General features: G+C 51.3%; 1 protein-coding gene and 1 long non-coding RNA gene across 2 annotated transcripts; both read right to left on the bottom strand.

Annotated features, from left to right (window-relative positions):
* Positions 1–4,995: 4,995 nt before the first annotated feature.
* Positions 4,996–9,143, bottom strand: LOC135318642 (uncharacterized). The gene is made up of 3 exons (XR_010376931.1): positions 9,054–9,143; positions 6,735–8,519; positions 4,996–5,150 (listed from the first exon to the last, which is right to left on the bottom strand). It is a non-coding gene; the product is annotated as an uncharacterized LOC135318642 (long non-coding RNA).
* A 1,464-nt stretch (positions 9,144–10,607) lies between these two features.
* LOC105106067 (transport and Golgi organization protein 1 homolog) lies at positions 10,608–17,822 on the bottom strand. The gene is made up of 12 exons (XM_064476616.1): positions 17,736–17,822; positions 16,256–16,354; positions 15,511–15,571; positions 15,365–15,400; positions 15,155–15,291; positions 14,943–15,037; positions 13,686–13,756; positions 13,172–13,325; positions 12,172–12,230; positions 11,178–11,310; positions 10,842–10,915; positions 10,608–10,701 (listed from the first exon to the last, which is right to left on the bottom strand). The coding sequence occupies exons 1-12, from the start codon at positions 17,747–17,749 to the stop codon at positions 10,621–10,623; spliced, it is 1,014 nt and encodes a 337-aa protein (XP_064332686.1). The 5' UTR covers positions 17,750–17,822; the 3' UTR covers positions 10,608–10,620.
* Positions 17,823–19,419: the final 1,597 nt, after the last annotated feature.

Raw genomic sequence — 19,419 nt, 5'->3', positions numbered from 1 at the left:
CCACAAGGCTGGTTTGCAGCTGCTCAATCCCGCATGCTCAGTGCCCCGCCCACCCCACCCTGTTCTCCTCAGGAGGACAAGCTCCCACCTTCCCATCCCCTCCTCTCCCCTCCTCCGAGCGCTGGTGGGCCCAGCCTTCTCCAAGTTTACAGGGGTTTCCACTGCTTTGACTCATTTTCTCTGGCACCAGAACCCCTTGGCCTTGGGAATACTTGGGGAGAGGATGCTGTCGACTCTTCCCCTAGAAACAAGTGTAATCTGTCAATGCAAGGGGAAAATGTGATAGTTTTTACAGTATTTGATAAAATGTCATTAAAAGAAAACTTTGTGTTCCTACACTCAGTGACTTGACTGAAATTAATCCTATGGTTGATGGAGATACTTTCAAGGCCACTGTGCAGCACCGCAGGGGTTTGCATTCTACTCTGTTAATATTTTCCTGTAACAAAGGATAATAATGCTTGGGTTAGAAATTTATTTACAGTAACTTAACCCAACCTCATTAGTGTCATGGGACTATGAGAGCCTGATTGATTTAACATCTGATTCCCAGGTGAAGCAAAATTTCACTGAACTTTCATGAAATGATTTTTGGAGCAGCCTGAATCAGGAGTAGACAAGCATTGCAAGGCATGCAGGTTGTGTACTGCTTCGTTTACTACCATGCACCTGTGTGAAGCAGGATTTTCCTATTATGCTGAAAAAAAAAACTAGATGTGGATCTGACTTAGCAATACCACACCTAACATTAAGCAGGTATGTGATAAAAAGACACAGAAGCACTGTTCTCATTAAAATAGGATGGTTCTGCGTGCCTCTTAATAACCAAATATAAGATGCAAATTTAAAACGACTTACTTCAAAAAAAGGAAGCTAATGCATTTATTTTTCATGAGTGAAAGCATATGATGTGGTATATTACTTTGCAGGTTTTGGTATCTGAGGCTGACTCACCAACGCAGTGGGTAATTCAGTAAAGCAGGAACATGGGGAAGCAATCATTTATTTCAAAGAACATTAAGGTAGAAACATCACATGACTGGGCTTCAAGATGCTTACCTTCACTTGTCACACCAGGAATCCTTCATGTGTCCACTTCCATCATTAGCCAAGATCCAGGAGGTTCATGATGCACCCCAGTGTGTGTGTCACCTCTCAGCCATTTAACTTGCCTTATCGTCATGTTTTCTATTCAAAAAATAAATAAATTTCAGTACATAAAAATGAAGAGGAGCATTAACAAGTGATAATATATCCAACCTGACCAAAGAAACAAAAAGTACAAATGGAACAAACACAGTGTGTACCTCTTCCCAACTGCCAGCTTGTGTCACCTGGTGGCCCCACATGGAGCATCTCCTACAAGGCACTCTACTGGGAGGTTGTGTGTGTGTGTACGCACGTGTCAGCGTGGGGTGGCACGTTGACAAGAGAGGTCCAGCATTCAGAAAGCACACAGCTTACCCAGGCAGGGGCCAAGCTTCAGACCTTCCCGGCTGAGCCTGTGCCCAGTTTGCTCCGCAGCTCACACTGGCTAGGGGAGGCTGGGACACACGTGTCCCTCCATCCCCAGCCCAGCTGGAAGCCAGAAAGAAGCCCAGGTCAGCCCATGGACCATTTTCAGCCCTGCCCCACCCTGGCCTGTCCAAATGCTACAGGGCCACGTCACGCATCTGGTTGGCAAGCGTTCCTTGAGCCAGAGCAACTGTCCCCTCTTCTCCACGTTTGCCCCCTGCCTGGCGCCCCTCTATAGCTGCCCTCCTGCTCCCCCATCCTCTCAGCGCCATCTCGCCTCCTCCTCCCCGTAGTGTCCCAGCGTTTTCCTGCCTTTGGTGAGATGGGGCCATTTCTCTCAAGGGTCGTTTTAAATGTTCAGGTTTTTAAATTTTTATTTTATTGAAGTATAGTCAGTTTACAATGTGTCAATTTCTGGTGTACAGCACAATGCTTCAGTCATACATGAACATATGTGTATTCATTTTCATGTCCTTTCTCACCATGAGCTACTACAAGATACTATGGTTCCCTGTGCTTTGTAGTATAAACTTGTTGCTCTATATTTACCAGTCACTATCTGCAAATCTCGAACTCCCAGTGCATCCCTTCCCACCCCGTTCCCCTCTGGTAACCATAAGTTTGTTTTCTATTTTTAATTTCTTTTAGATTCCACATGAGTGTTGTCATATGTTTTTCTTTCTTTCTGGCTTACTTAGAATGACGTTTTTCAGGGCCATCCATGTTGCTGCAAATGGCATATTATTTTTTATGGCTGAGTAGTATTCCATTGTATACATATGACATGGCTTCTGTATCCAGTCATCTGTTGGTGGACATTTAAGCTGTTTCCATGTCTTGGCTATTGTAAATAGTGCTATGAACATTGGGGTGCAGGTGTCTTTCTGTACTAAGGTTCCCTTTGGATATATGCCCAGGAGTGGGATTATTGTATCATATAGTAAGTATATTTTTAGTTTTTTGAGGAATCTCCATACCATTTTCCATAATTGCTGTACCAAACTACATTCCCACCAACAGTGTACAAGGGTTCACTGTTTTCCACACCCTCTCCAGCATTTACCATTTGAATATTTATGTTTTAATTTTTTTATTGCAGCAGCGACACGTAAGATAATGAAGTGGCATCCTGGTGGCTGGGGGATGAGCCTGTGGGTGTGTCCCCGTGCATGTGTGTATGTTCCTGTATGTGTGTACATGTCCCTGTGTGTGCATGTGTGCCCTCCATGTGCCTGCATGGGGGTGGGGAGTGGGGCTGGAGCCTGTGTGTGTGACTGAGTGACATCTCAGGCACATGGGCCTGGAGGGGTGTGCGAGGCTGTGATGCTGGGCTGAGAGGCTGTGACCAGACCAAGGCCACACAGCCCGTGGGGGCTCAGGGCCCCACCCTTGCTTCCAGGCCTGTCACCAATCAGCTGGGGTGTTCCCTGCCGTGACACAGGGCTTGGAGTCCTGACCCTAAGGGCCCCACAACTTCCCTCAGGAGAAGGGGTCTCTGGGGCAGGGGGAGAGGCTGGGCTTGGCATGGGGAGGGGGGAGCAGGGAATCCAAGGGGGTGAGCATGGCTCTGGAGTTTGGGGGTGACCAGCAGCAGCGAGGTGAGGGGAGTAGGAAGGGCCTCCTCACCAGGACTGGGTCTGTCACCCCGGCCAGGGAAGCTGCTCTTCTGCACAAGGGCCAATTTAGAAAAACGTGGAAAACCAAGTCTTAGGCTCTATGGTAGGTAAGTCCCATTCCAGACGGAAATAGCAAGATGTGACCCCGTAACAAGTGGTGAGCGCACATGAGCCATCGCCCTGCCCAGAAAGGAATTCCCCCGAGAGCCAGAGATCACCCCACAACCACCCAGGGGCCTGGGAGGCCTGGAGCGATGGCCCTGCTGGGGTCCCACTTCCCAGGAAGATGGGGAGAAGGGCCCCTGGTCATACAGTCGAGGCCCAAGGAGGGGAAGAGACCTGCCCAGGTCACCCAGCCCCAGAGGACAGTCGGGTGGGACCCAAGCCTTCGGGCTTGTCACAGGCCCCCTTCTTAGGACAGGGGCATTTGCCTGCCTGGGAAAGAAGCATCGGGAAAGTGAATAACCCTGCAGACAGGGCCAAGTCGGCTGGCTGGCTGAGCCTCTGTTTCCCTTCTGTGGAACGGGAATGGGAAGGTGCCTGCTCACAGGGTCTCTGTGAAGCTAGAGATGGTGCCACTGTGGTGCTGGGGAGAGCCCTCCTGGTCCTCCTTACCTGGGAAATGGCCGGAGGGCCCTAGGCGTGGCTCTCAGTCCCGTTCTGAGAACCAGTGGTGCCTGTCTAGCTGAGCGGGCTGCTGGTCCCTGCGGCCCTAACAGTGGCAGATGCAGGGCTTGGTGAAGGATGGGCCAACTCCCCTTCCCAGTCACCCTGGCCCATCGTCCCCCACCACGCACCCTGGGCTGGCTCCCTCTTTCCTTCCTGCCTCCTCTTCTCTCTGCTTCCCCCTACTTGGTGTCCCTCTCTTGTCACCTCCTGTCCCTCTTTAGGACTTGACCCCCACTTTTCTCTCTCTCACTCACACACAGTCTCTCCCTGAGTGTGTCTTTCTCTGACTCTCCCCTAGGCCGTCAGGCCCTGAGCTCAGGTCTAGCCCTGTCCAGGGCCACAGGGCCACATCTCTCCCAGCCCTCCCACCCTCACAGTGATGTTCCAGCCCCAGCCCTGCTCACAGTGGAGGATCCCGGTTACAGAGCTGCTCCTGCTGGCATTTACTGCTACATCGCTGTTCCCCCCACTTCCCGGGCAGCACAGCAGTCTCACCTTGACCTGTTTGTGGCCCAGCCTGGACCCCAGAGCTGCTGCAGGGCTGGCTGCCTCCCCCACCTGGAAGGAGGGAGGGCCCCGTGGGCTCCAGGGACAGCTAGCACAGAGTGGAGTGGACTCTTTTTATACCCAACACCTCCCTGGCAGTGGTGGCGCCCCACCCACTGACCCTGCCCCACCCACCTCAGAGTCAGGAGGCTGTGGGAGGATGAAGGGCGCTCATGGGGCCCACTGAGAGCACTGCCGCCCTCAGCCCCCCTCAGGGTCTGCCTGGAGCCGAGGCTGCCGGGCAGCTGACACGGGGCGGGGGCATGGGCCTGGTCAGTGTAGGGCCTCTCGCTGGACGCCCATGGCCCCCTCCTGCACCTCATCCGTTCCTCACCATGAGACACGGCCACTTCATTCTGGTCATCTAGCTCACGACCAGACACCCCTGTGACTGACAGGCCCCACATGCCCAGTGAGTGTTTACAGACTGAAGCAGCACAGCCATCACTAGATCTAGACACAGGCTGTACCCACCACCCAGGAGGAGCCCCGGGGCCCCTGCGGTCACTGCTGCCCTGAAGGGGTAACCTTGCGTCTGCCCTGTCATCTTAGTTCCTGCTGGTTTGTGAGTTGTGTGCCTGTGAATCACTGCGTGCCCTCAAGAGAGTGTGACCACTGGTCCTCCAGGAAGCAGACACTGACACAGAGAGAACTGTGACAATTTCATTAGGGGTGACAATAGGAGAGAACAGCGGAGGGGGCAGGATGGAGCAGGGAAACATTCGGGCCGTAATGCACCTCTGACATCTCTACGCACATCATTGTCACAGCTCAGGGGCCCCTTCAGTTGCCAAACTGACTGTGCTGTAAGGCAAAAAGAGTTATTTATTTTAGTAGGATCTTATTTTTTCTTGATTTTGTCTTCTCTAATGTATGTATGGCTTCTGACGGACACTGTAAACTGTGTGTGCATCTCTGTGTCTATACAGAATGAAAATAATTGTTTTCACATCTCAGACACAGATCTCAAAATGTGCACATTCTCATTGTTGTATTTCCTTCTTTAACTAGTAGGACCTAAGATTTAATAGAAGAAAGGGGCCTTTCGCCTTATCTTTAAAGCAGAGAATGGTAAGATCTGGGCCTGAGCTCTTATATCTTCAGTTTAATTTAATGGACTTCCTGAGGTCTCTTTTGATGATTCTGTGTGCAGACACTTTCTTTTAAACCATGAGAATGCTGAGTGAGAAGTATGTCCCAGTCATTTTGCAAAACAATGTGTGTGCTTGACCCAACCCTCCTCAAAATGATGTCAGGGACCAGCATTACCCCCCGGCTCACAGACAACAATGCTGAGACCCTGTGGGGGCCCCACTGAGTCTTGGTGTTAGGGGATGAACTGCAAGAACTCAAAGAATCAGAAGTTGGATCTTGTGACATAAATGTGGAGATGCCAAGCTGACAGTGGGCATGGTGACAGGAGGGAGCAGGGGTGTGGGGACAGGGGTCCTACAGGGGGTCTCCTGATCACCCCTGACTTCCCCCAAAGAACCTGCCTCATGCTGAAGGGCAAGGCACCTGCTCAGCTGATCTAAATCCTGCCTGCACTTTTCAAATCACTGGGGCAAAAGAAAACTTCAGCCACACAAAATACCCTGAAAAAAACAAGCTAAATTTCAGTTTCTCTGATACCCAGAGATTTCATCCAGACCCAGAACTTTCAGAAACTCAAGAGAACAATCATCTTTACATGAGGTTGTGAACTGAGGGCTTTCTAGAGGGACTGGGTTCTGAAGGGGATACGTGCATGGCTGCACTGAGTCCCCTGCACACACACGTGGCTCTGAGTGGACCTCACGCTGCATTCACACGGCCCGCCTGAACTGCCCACTGCCCGCCCTGCCGGGAGTGACCTTCCAGATCCATCTGAGTGAACCCAACAAACGCCCACTGGGCAGTCCCTCAATTTCTTTCTTCCCCTCCACACCCTCCTATTCACTCCTGTGTGGCTCACGTGTCCCTCTTCTGCACTCTGAGGCCCTGTACGGGCATATCTGCTATGGTGACAAGCTGTCTGTTGTGAATGTCTCTCTCCTTCACTCGCTCCCTCACCCCTCGAGGCAACCCCGTGAGCCCCTGAAGTTAGGGCTGTGCTTCACCCCTCACAGAGCACATCACATGGTCCATGCAAGAGGCACATCTGCCAAACTGGGACTTCAAATTCATTTGATATTCTGTCAAAAGTCTCTTCTGTTCTACACAAGAGACACCTGCTTCCCAGGTCAGGACGGGGAAATGACACAGTCCATCAGATGTGTGTGCTGGGAAGCTAGACATATGTCACAATGTCCCAAGTCAGATTTCCTCAGGCATCGCAAGGCCCTGGAGTGCCATCTCCCCTTCTGCAAAGACTCGACAAGGGAGCAGAAGCACATGCTCTCATCTTACCGACTGCTGTAACTGGTGGTGGTGGGGGTGGTGGTGGCTGAGACCAAATTGGCCACAACAGAGGTGGGGGTGGCAGTGACGAGTACCCTCTGAGTAATGATGCTGGGTGTCCCATCGGGCAAGACACACCAAATGATCCTGCTCAAGAACCGGGACATCGGGACTCCACAGTGACCTGCAGAACAGGAGAGGGAGCTGTGTTGGATGATAGACAAAAGGAACAACACCTACAGAACCTGAAACTCAATGCAGCAGCTGTCAGCACCGGGCACCCTCCCGTCCATCGGGTGCCCAGACAGCAGCACAGGGACACACACTCGACCTTGGGGATAAAACACTGTTGCCACACGACGCCGCCGGTGTCTGTAAGTGGAGGAAGGCGAGAGTCCTGCCTGAGATGATGCACAGAGGTTCCAACAAATTGATAAAGTAGGACCTCCCAAACAGGAAGCCTCTCTGTGCAGGACAACCCACCCTGACACCTTCCCCAGCTCCACAGAAGCATGGTCTGCATGAACCAGAAACAGAGAAAGAAAGGAAATGAAGGCCTGGTTTCCCACACATAGAATCAGAGCCGCACCTGGGTACTTGCTCTGTCTGCAGGACCCTGCCAGACCCTCTCTACTCCCTGCTCACAAAGGGCCCTCCTCTGCCATGCAGGAGCTGCCCCTGGGCGCAATGAGCTCTGAGGAGCTGGGCATCCCGCAGTCCTGTGGGGGAGCTGGCAAAGTGCTTCTGAGGGGACAAGGCTGTCCTCAGAAGGGAGTCAGTCTCCGCTACAATCATCCTTATTCTCAGGGATGTCTGGATTTTAAGTTTGCTAGGAAAAGCACACTACGTTTGCCCTATGGGAAAGGGAAGGGGGAAGTCTCAATCCTGCAAATAACACCAACGGGATTTTAGCTCATGTGGAAAATCCCACGGTGTGTGATGAGACAGAGAAGCAGCTCTGACAGCTTCCAGGGCAGAACCGACCCAGCGCGGGATGGAGAACATTATGCCAGGACTGTGGTGCAAAATGGTCCTGCGGGGAAGTAGGCATTTTCACTGTGGGCTCTTTCCCTTCCAGCCTCTATTCCCTACTACAAATGCACCATCTCAGAGAATCAGGCTTTTCTGCCCAAGAATACAACTGGAGGCAGCGGGGAAGGCACCTTTACCTCCCCAGAAGAGACAATGATGGGCTGTGATATTTACCACTCTCAGGAAGACTCAAAGTTGCACAAACCACACGGTGTAAGGCTGGAGGGGTGGCTTTACTCAGTTTTCAGTTACAAGTAATTCAATGGGCATTCTACAGAGGAGAATCCCCCAGCCTGAATCAGGAAACCATTCAAGAATGACAACATGAACCGGTCTCAGTGACCCAGGAGCAATCACAAGAGAAGGAGGTAAAAAGGAGTTAGCCGAGCCAGGAGAAGTCAGTATGGAGCAAGGGCTCACCATTCTTATGCTATTTTAAGAAACACACAGTCAAAGCCTGAGGTACTCAGCCCTCATGCACTCCCTCGCTGATGCCTTTTGCAAGCAAAACTCAAGGTGACTGGCTGAGAGGAAAAGCCAATGGACCCTGGGCAAGAGATTGAATTTGAAAACAAAAAGACATGCCAGACCCGTAACAGAACACACAGTATGCAGACGAGGCCAGAAGAGGCTGCTGCAAAAACAAAAAGAATACATATCCCAGAAAGAATTCCACCGAGCAAGATCTCCCAAATTATCAGGGCCTGTGTGGTCGCCTAGACGGGCGGGAGCTACCAGGGAACACCGCAGCTGCACGAGGTTCTGCATCGGAAAAAAAACCACACAAAATATGGAGGATTAGGCTTTTCAGTGTTAACAATACTCCAGAAAAAAACTTTGAGCCTTCTTTCCACGTATGACAATTGCTCTCATTACACCGAGTGGGAGACAGGTCTCAGGACCCTTGACTGGAGAGACACCAGGCCACGGGATCGGGTGTTTCTTCCATAACCGATCATCGGCTGTGGAAGGTCAGGGCTCCCCTCGCTGCAGACAGCGACAAGGGCGGGCTTCTCCTCCAGGGAGCCCGGAACGTGGTCTATGTTGGAGGCCCGTGTGCAGAACCGACACGTCTGCCCTCCGTCAGAGGACCCTCTTTCCCTCTACAACAGACACCTCTATCCCCAAGGCAGGACGGGGAAGACGCGGCCCATAAAGTGCGTCTGCTAAGGGACCAGAGGGACACGGCCGTGAGCCCAGTCAGGGCCGCCCGTGCACCGGGAAGCCCCGGAGAACGACCTGCCCCACTTCTGCAGTGAATCAAGAAAGAAACAAAGTACTCTGCTTTCCTCATACCGGGCGGGACAGCTAGCGGGGACTGGTCAGGCTGCACAGGACACGAAGGGGGACCAGGTGCAGGTGCCCAGCTGGGCGACGACGGGCCGCTCAAGGGGTAGGCCACGCGGGCTGGTCCTCGGAAAGGTTGGGGCCCTCCGGCCCACGGGGTGATCTGCGGGACAGAAGGGAGACCTGGGTTGGATGACAGACAAAAAGGGCCCACACCGGCAAGAGCCGAAAACCAACGCAGCAGCGGTCGGCACCGGGCACCCTCCCCTCCACCGGGTGCCCAGAGAGCAGCACTGCGCCACACGCTCCGCCCAGCCCTCTGGGGCCTGCCTGCAGCCTGGGCCGCACACGAGGACACGGGGACACGACCCAGAGGCCGCACGTCACAGCAGCTGTCTCCAAGTGTAGGAAGCCAAGGGTCCTCCTGCCCGAGAGGCTGCACACAGAGCTTCCAGCACACGGGCAAACTAGCGCCTTCCCAACAGCCAGCCGCTCTGCTCTGGGCGGGCGCGACGGCCCTCCCCGCCACCTTCCCCAGCTCCACGCAAGCTTGCCCGGCGCGGACCAGGAACACGGAGACGGGACGGACGTGAAGAGCTCATTCTCCACACGAGCAAGCAGAGCCGCACCTGGGCCGCCGCTCTGCCTGCAGGACCCTGCCGGGCCCTCGCTGCCCCCTCCTCACAAAGGGCCCTCCTCCGCCCCGCAGGGGCTGCCTCTGGGCGCAAAGAGCCCTGGGGAGCTGGGCATCCAGGAGTCCTGCGGCGGAGCTGGCCAAGGGCTCCTGAGGAGACAAGGCTGTCCTCAGAAGGGAGTCAGGCTCCGCTACAGTCATCCCTATCCTCAGGGACGTCTGGATTTCACGTTCGCTACGGAACGCACCCTACCTGCGTGCTACGGGAGGAGAGTGACGTGGGGAGTCTCAACCCCACACCTGACACCAAACGGACTGTACCAGCTCGTGCGCAAGACCCCACGGTGTGCCATGAGACCGACGAGCAGCTCTGACAGCTTCCAGGGCAGGCCCGACCCGGCGCAGGGTGGGGGACAAACACAACGTACGCACTCTGGTGCGCATCGGAATTCCCCCGCAGGGAAGGAGGCATTTCCACGGCGGGCTCTTTCCCTTCCAGCCTCTATTCCCTACTACAAGCGCACCATCTCCGAGAGCCAGGCTTCTGTGCCCAGAGTACAACTGGAGGCAGCGGCCAAGACACACTTACCTCCCGAGAAAAGACAGTGACGGGCTGTGACGTTTACCACACCCAGGAAGACTCAAAGTTGCACAAAGCACACCGTACAAAGCTGGAGGGAGGGCTTTGCCCCTTTTCCAGTTACCAGGATCTGAATGGACATTCTAAACAGGAGAATCACCTGGCCTGAGCCGGGAAACCAGTCAAAAGAACGACGACACAGAAATCCGTCTCAGTGACCCAGGAGCAACCCCAGGTGCAGGAGGTCAGGAAGGAGTCAGCCGAGCCAGGAGAAGTCAGTGTGGAGCGAGGGCTCACCCTCCTCACGCTGTTTCGAGAAACCCACAGTCAAAGTCTGCGGGCCCCGGCTCCTAAGCACTCCCTCATGGCTCCTGCAGGCACCAGCCAAGGCGACGGGCTCCCGGGAGAAGCAGCCCACTGGCTCCTGGGCAAGAGTTTTGAGTCTGAAAAAGGCAGCGACACGCCACGCCAGACCCGTCACAGGACACACAAACTGCAGACGAGGCCAGGAACGGCTGCCGGGAAAACGGGAAGATCACCATTCCCAGGACGAGGTCCAACAGAGCATGACCACGCCACTTACCTGGGCCTCCGGGGCCGCCGCAGGTGGGCGGGCGCTGCCGGGCCACACCGGAGCCGGGCCAGGTCCCACGTCGGCTAAAAACCACAGAAAAGGATGGAGGATTAGGCTTTCCTGCGAAGACACTGCTGAAGCGAAACACAACTTTTGCGCCTTACTTCCTTCCTTCCTTCCCCGTATCACACTCGTTTCTTGGAAGAACTGGATAGTGACCCCAGGAACTCCTGCATGCTAAGCCCATATTCTCTCTACTGCTGAGCTGCATACACCCTTCCCCCCAGAGCACACTAGTTTCCAGGCACAGAGGACAAGAAATGCCATCCACGTTCACTAACTTACCCAGTGTATAATAAGCTCCGTGTGCTCCACCATCTGAGTTCAGTGTGTTATGATCTGTCAGCTCCTGCGGAGCCATTCCTACAGCCCCACTAGCGTATTCCGGTTTTCTGATTTCGGGCTCAGCCGCCCCTTCCTAGGAACACAAAACAAGATAAAACAAGAACCGAACTTCAGAAACCATCATGTGCATACGCTTGGTCAGTCAGTCAGTCAGGTAGACAAGAGTTATTTACCGAAGCTATCAGAACATAAGCCCTATCCTGGGAGAAGCTGGCGGTACAAATAAAAGGCAGATTCTCCTGTTCTGCCAGAGGCACAGGATCCATGAAAACAAGTCAGCACAGAAAGTTTCAACAGCTCTGCAACTGAGGTGAACGGGTACAGTAACGCCACAAAGGACAGGAGAGTCTGCTGCACGTGGACAGCTCAGGGAACGCTGGGAAGACCGCACTGTTTCGTAAAAGAGAGAGCCAGCGCAGAGAGGGGATGTGGAGGGGCTTTGGGGAAGGGCAGCCTGAGTAAAAGGAGCAGGTGGGAAACAGCGTAAGGCATTAAGGAAACTAGACCACTGTTACTGGCGGTGGAATGGGAAGACAAAACATGCTGCCTTGAAAATGAAACGTCACTTAATTAATTTCAAGTGAGGACGGCTAAAACAAGAACCAACTCCAAGATACACCTAACTTTCCCAGGGATGAATTTCTTTTCAATATCCTCTAATGAACTGTAAGGGAAAGACCCTGAAAAAAAGAATGCCCATACAGACACTGGTTTCACTAGGTGAGTCTGGAAAATGAACACAAGTGCATTATCCAGTCCTACGGCATTAAGCACAGAATCACATCCTAAATTGTAAGTTCAAAACGTAAGTCAGAAATTCTCATCAGCAGGTGCAAACGTGAAAATGCACACTCACACCAACCCCCGGCTTATGTCTCAGAATCCCCTGGTACTTATATAGCCACGCAAGGACATGAACAACAAGAGACAGTACCTCATCCCAGCAAGATTCTCTTCCTCTCTCTTCTGGAAAGTGCTGCACTGACACACCATCTGTAAAATGTAGTTACAGGTACATTAATGAGAATATTCACGAATGTATATTAAAACCACCATGTGCGTCTATCTCCGTTCGTGGATGTGTCAAAACAAAAGTGGCAGAAGAGACTTTCAAAGACTTAGAGCATTTTCTGAAAAAAAGGCTTAAGTCACGGTTGGGATATATTTCAAACCAAGCAGTAAGAGGAAAACACGTAAAAAGAATGGATATGGAAGTTGGGTTTGCGCACTATGTGTTTCTAACATTTCAAGTTTGCTCTTGTTTTGGTTTTTCCTTTTCTTCTGTTTTTAAATGGAGGTACCGGGAATGAGCACACGGAATTCGGCATGCTAAGCAAGCATTCTATTTACCACTAACCTATGTCCTTCCCCGAGTCAACTAGCTTCTCGGCACAGATAAAATAAAATACAAAACAGTCTTTCACGGTTCACTGCCTTACAAAACATGTTAGTTTGCTGAAGCGCAAAAGATCTTTGAGGCCTTCTTCCCCGTATCACACTAAGTCTCACATCAGACCGAGTGGGAGACAGGTCTCAGGACCCTTGACTGAAGAGACCACAGGCCCCGGGTTCGGGTGTTTCTTCCATTACCGATCATCGGCTGTGGAAGGTCAGGGCTACCCTCGCTGCAGACAGTGACAGGGGCGGGCTTGTCCTCCAGGGAGCCCGGGACGTGGTGTCTGTTGAAGGCCCGTGTGCAGAACCGACACGTCTGCCCTCCGTCAGAGGACCCTCTTTCCCTCTACAACAGACACCTCCCTCCCCAGGGCAGGACGGGGAAGACGCGGTCCCTCAAGTGCGTCTGCTAAGGGACCAGAGGGACACGGCCGTGAGCCCAGTCAGGGCCGCCCGTGCACCGGGAAGCCCCGGAGAGCGATCTGCCCTTCTTCTGCAGTGACTCAAGGAAGAAACAGAGGACTATGCTTTCCTCTTACCGAGCGGAGCAGCTGGCGGTGGGGGGCGAGTTTGCACATGGCACCAAGGGGGACCAGGTGCAGGTGCCCAGCTGGGCGACGACGGGCCACACCCGGGACAGGCCACGCAGGCTGGTTCTCGGAAAGGTTGGGGCCCTCCGGCCCACGGGGTGACCTGTGGGACAGTAGGGAGGGCTGGGTTGGATGACAGACAAAAGCGCCAACACCGACGGGAGCCGAAACCCAACGCAGCAGTCTTCCGCACCGTGCACCCTCCCTTGTACTGGGTGCCCAATTGGCAGCTACGCTGCATCCACTCCTTCAGCCCTGGGCCTGCCTGCAGCCTGGGCTGCTCAGGAGGCTTTGGGGATAAAATAGTGTCAGCAAACTTCACTGTGATGCCTGGGCATACTTATCCCCTAATTCCCAATCCACAGGCAAAGCCAGGAATGGTTTGTTCAAAAGGAAAATACTAGTTCCAGAGATTATTCAATACAAAATGACCACTGGAACACAACTGAGTAAAATTACTTACTTTGGTTTCCTCTGCCTCCTTTGCCGGAAAGGCGGTGCCATTCCTAACAGGGGTGCCACCCGGCCCTGAAGCTGTAAAGGGAGAGCAGCGCTGAAGGCGGATTCTATCTGAAGTTGCCGTGCGGGGGAAGCACGAGCCGAGCCCTCCGTGCCCTCCTCCAGGAGCTCTCACTCCCGCCCGTGCCCCGGGCTCTTCACAGAGGCCGCAGGTCTCCCTCACACCTCAGGTGACCAGGAGGACGAGGGGAGACTGGACCCCTGTCCCATGATGAGGACACCACAGGGCCTTGATTCAGGTGTTTTCATAGCTAATCACCCTGGATGAGGTCTCAAGGCTCAGATCCCTGTCAACCAACACTTACACAGTGGACTCACAGCACACTTCAGGGCAAATCAGTCTGTATGCAGATTATACATTAAAGTAAGAAGGGTCTTTCGTAGGAAGAGTATCAACAACCCCTGACTGTGAGCTCAACCTCTTCCTCCTCAGCCTGTTGGTAAACTGTTAAAAGCCTTCTCTCTGACAGCGCATGTCTTGTATAAGTGACCAGATGTCACGTAAATATTTATGAAAGAAGTGGCCTCAATGACTCATGTTGTAATAATCGGCAAAAGAATGGTGAGTTACATGGAGTAGCTGGTGGGAGACTTTAGAGTTACACGTTAACTCTGGGAGAGGGAGGCTACGTAGTCATGTCACTTACTACCTGGCTACTCTAGGTCACTGTGCAAGCTTTTTTATAAGAACGAAGGGACCTGCAAAATTAGTGAAGAAATGCCTGCTGCCTTAAAGCAGATCTTGAATAGAATATTTATCCACCAAGGCAAATGAAGAAAAATGTTTTTCTCGTTATGACATACTGCCTTCCTTCTAAAACGTCATCCATGTTATTTTCCTGAAATGAGAAGAAAATTCAGCCTTCAAAACCGTGTCCAGGCGGGAAGAGAGGGCTGACGCTCATGTCTTCTAGTGCACAGAAACCAGCCATGCCAGCCACGCCAGGCATCCAAGAGACTTGGGGGTGGCCTGCAGTCCCTGGAGGGGCGTGAGCTCCACCGCTCACAGGGGACAGAGCCCTGCTGGCTGGTGGCATGTAAAGAAAACAGCATCTTGTCACCCAGCTGTGAACCTGTTCCCCACAGTGAGTGTGTGGTGTGGTGTCCAGGAAACCCGACAAATACCCATGGGGACAAGCAGCCCACTGGGCGGCTCCTGCTGCAGAAATGGAGCTGCCGCACTTCACAGTGCGCTCCTTACCTCTCAGGGGAGGGTGCAGCCTGTACGGTCCTCCTGGGGTGGGCTCCTGCCTCATGTATTCCTCTGCCTGCCTCCATCTGCAGATTGCATCCAATCTTAAAGACAAAGAATGGCTTCAATACAAATTACACCACCAATTCCTCTACTAGGCACAAAACAACCAGTCCTTAAAAATCTCAAAACACCCGTAAAAATGTGTCAAAATTCTGTACCTCTGTTTCAGGTGGGCAACTTCCCTTCTCAGCTCAGAGGAGTTTTCCCTTCTCAGCTCAGAGTAGTTTTCCCTTCTCAGGTCAGAGTTTTCCCTTCTCAATTCAGAGATTTCCCTCTCCAGCTCCTGAGCCCTGAGCTGTGGGAGAAAAACATCCACGTTCAGTTGTGGCCGACTGTGCACAAAGGTAAGGAAGGAAACAAATTCTTACCGAGCTGTCTTGGGCCTTCTTCTCGGCAAGAGTGACCTGAAAAAGTCAACACATCAAGAAACACCCCATGGCAAGGGGTTCTCAGGGCCACAATAACTGTCTGCATCAGGTGCTGAGGACTCTGTGTCAGGAGGAAGGCAGGTTACCTGGTGTCTCCAAGTGATCTCTGCTTCCCGCATTTGCCCGTGACATTCTTCAAGTCTTATCCTATGAGTTACAAATTGTTCCATCAGAGAAGACACAATGCTGGGTATGCTGTTAAATAACCTGCCCCAGTCCAGGTTATCTGAACTGCACACTCACACACATCATCTCACCGCTCAAGACACACTGCACACGGCTGCAGAAGCACGGCAGGTGCAAAGCTGTCGCTGCAGCCACTCCTTCCGTCACTGTTACTGAACGCCTGCCCGGTTCTGCGCCGACACAACTCCCCCTCCCGTTCTCAGCATTTCCCTCTCGTGTCCTGTGCTGAGCGTCTTTCATCAGAGCTTGATTCTTCCTTTCCTTACATCCTGACCCTACTTCTTACCCCTGGGTCTCCCCAGCAGCACGGGAATGTGTATTGGTCCGACTGACGCTACACTAAACTGCTATCCTCGGGGTGACAACGGTTTATAGCACCTTCAGAAACATCTCTGTGAACCGTCTCTCCTCTCAGTCTGGCCAGCACTGGGGACCAGGAAATTCTTAGTAACTTAATACTTTTTAAAGTTAAACGTTTAACTTAACATGTGAAAAAATTAACACTTTTCCTCCTGTATGAAGCCATGTATACAAATGTCTTTTGTTTGGGTCGGTTTATGATATTGTGTCTAAATATTTTAGAAAAGTTTTCAAAAAATCCAACAGGTGTTTTCAAAGCCACATGTGCGGAGGAGCTGAACTCACTTGTACCATCTTGTCTCCTCTTCAGCCAATTCTGCCTCCTCCTTTGCTGCCAACAGCTGCTGCTTTCCCACCAGCTCACATCCGTTCATGTCCACCTTCCTGAGAGGGGAAAGAAACTGTGAAATTCTGCCAGTTTCCCTCCCAGAAACTGGAAGGGAAGAATTCCATGTTCCTTTCGCCCTTCCCTATAAATGCTCAGGCTGATAAACACACAGGAAAGAATTAAGGTACCCCCACTAATAAATATGAAAAAACTACACTCAGGCCTCTGGCAAGTGTTTGGTATCTGGGCTTCTCTTCAGCGTCCCCACCCCTACTCATTTGTGCATAAAGTAAACACACAGGAAAAGCCCACGTGAGGTGTGCTCTGGGCCCCCTCCCCCCCACCAGTCTCAGGATCCTGTGCCTGGGACAGCGCGAGCTCACTGTGTTTCAACGTGGGAATCAGGGTCTGACCAAGTCACCACAACCAAACACATTACGGTAAAGCAAGCGTTCATGACTTGTTTGATTTCTCCCACAGAGAGCCCAGATTTCAGTCAAAACCTGGAGCAAAACCTGATCCTTTAGGAAATATAAGGAAATGTTTGTTTTTGAAAGCGGGTTAATGGGTGTGATGTCCATGACCTCTCCCTGAGAATGACAGGAAACTCTGGACAAATTATGAAATCCATGATCAAATGTACCAAATTGCTAACAATCCAGAAAGGGACATGAGGCCAAGATGGAGAAGAAGAAAGCCCAGGACTGGGCCCACCTTCCCCGGGGGTCACCCGGTAACTGCAGAGGAAACCACTGAGATGCAGAGCAGCCCGGCAGCCGGTGCCCCCTACGCACGGGCAACGCAGTCAGGCAGCTGGAGCTCATGGTCCGTCAGCGAAGGTGATCCCTAAAAAGACCTGCAGGACTTAGCTGGGATCCGTGAGAGCTACATGCCAGAAACAAAGGTGGACAGGAGACACACGGGCCTCACGAGGGCTGGCTGCACTGACTGATCTCAGCTGCTAACCGGGTTAACAGGATGTAGCGCTGCTGGCGCCCTGACCACCTGCCAGCTGTAATGCCCACCTTCTCTGCAGCAAGTTAACCTCACACGAGGCCTCAAGTTTTCTCTATTTTCTACCCAATGTCTAGAGTTTATTAAAAATGATAGACACATGGCAGGTCATGACACTTTGATGTGGTTGAAACCTAAGGACAATAGAAATGGACCTAGAGGGATCCAGATAATGAAGTGACTAAATCTGGTCCAAGAACCCGCTAAAATCTCAAACTAAATACAAACAAGACTCTGGTAACCAGTTAGAATGAACAGAAGCAGCAGATTACAGAAATCAAGGTCGAAAAATAAATGCACATCTGTACTGATCGAATATGGTAACAAAAATATGGTGGTAAGTATTCTGAAACATATTACAATATCCACATAACTCCCCACATTCATTCACACATTGTCATAATTAACACGGGAACGTCTTACCCTTCAGTGTCCATAGTTCTCTGTCCACTGATTTCATCAAGGACGCGTACTTTCTTCACCTGCCTTTGGAAACCGTCTTCCTCACGTTCTTTCAGAGATCCCGATGCAGAATGGTGGTCTTGCATTTTCTTTTTACCCTCTATAAACATAAAACAATTGGCTTTGTGTGTGCACGTGTGCACTCAAGAGCTTGGCTGTGCTGGGGAGTGGAGAAAGGAGAGAATTCTGAAGGCAGGAATCCCCTTTTTACCTTCCCAGTGCAAATTCATTGCTATTACAGGCATGTTTCATTTTATTGCCCTCCCTGGTAATGCATATTTTTAAACAATTGAAGATTTGTAACAACCCTGAGTACAGCAATTCCATTGGTGACATTTTTTTCTGGCAGCATTTGCTCATTTCTTATCTCTGTGTCACATTTTGGTAGTTTCTGAAATATTTCGTTCTTTATCATTTTAATTAAAACAGGCATGACATTCCTTTAAGGCAAAGCCTAATCCAGCGGAAGTCCCTAATTCTCAGCAATTCTATAAACCCTGAGAGAGGTGAAGAGGCTTCAGAAGAAAAGTGTGAAGCCAGCAGGGGTTGGCCAATGAAGTTTAAGGCAAGATTCCATCTCCACTGCATACCTGTGCAAGGTAAGGTGGGAAGAGCTGACCCAGAGGCTGCTGCAAGTGCTCCAGGAGATGAAGCTAAGACAGCTAATGAAGGTGGCTGCACTAAACAACAGGTTTTCAATGCAGAGAAGTGCAAGGGGAGGCCACCCAGCACCATCACAGCTGGAGAGAAGTCAGCGCCTGGCATCAAGGCTTCAATGGACAGGCTGACTTTCCCGTTAGCGGCTAACGAAGCCAATATTCATTTAACATTATGAAAATCCTATGTCCCATGAGAATCAAGTGACATCTACTCTGTGTTCTATAAATAGAACAAAGCGTGAATGACAGCACATCTATTTACAACATGAATATTTTAGCCCATTGTTGAGACCTACTGCTCAGAAAACAAAACAAAACAAAACACACAAAAAAAATTTCTTTCAAAATATTACTGCTCATGGACAATGCACAAGTCATCCAGGAGCTCTGATGGAGATGCATGAGATGAATGCTGTTTCCATGCTTAACACGACATCTATTCTGCAGCCCATGGATCAGGAGTAATTATGACTTTCAAGTCTTATTATTTAAGAAATACATTTTGGAAGGCTTTAGCTGCCATAGACAATGACACCAATGATGGGTCTGGGCAAATGAATGGAAAATTTTCTGGAAAGGATTCACCATTTTACATGCCATTAAGAACATTCGTGATTCATGGGAAGAAGTCAAAATATCAACATGAACTGGGGTTTGGAAGGAATTGATTCCAATCCTGATGTGTGACTTTGAGGGGCTCAAGACTTCAGTGCAGGAAGGAGTTTCAGATGTGCTGAAAATTGCAGGAGAACTAGAGTTACAAGTGGAGCCTGAAGATATGACTGATTGGCTGCAACCTCATGAAAAAATGTGCATGAATGAGGAGCTGCTTCTTATGGACAAGCAAAGAAATTGGTTTCTTGAGATGGAATCTACTGGTGAAGATGCTGTGAAGAAGGTTGAAATAACAAAGGACTTAGAAGAGCGTATGAACTTAGCTGATAAATTACCGCAGGGTTTGAGAGGACTGACTCCAATTTGGAAAG

The sequence above is a fragment of the Camelus dromedarius genome, chromosome 19 (genome assembly GCF_036321535.1).
Source record: "Camelus dromedarius isolate mCamDro1 chromosome 19, mCamDro1.pat, whole genome shotgun sequence".
NCBI lineage: Eukaryota > Metazoa > Chordata > Mammalia > Artiodactyla > Camelidae > Camelus > Camelus dromedarius.
The sequence above is the reverse complement of the archived record's forward strand: the minus strand, read 5'-3'. Positions and strand labels throughout refer to the sequence as shown.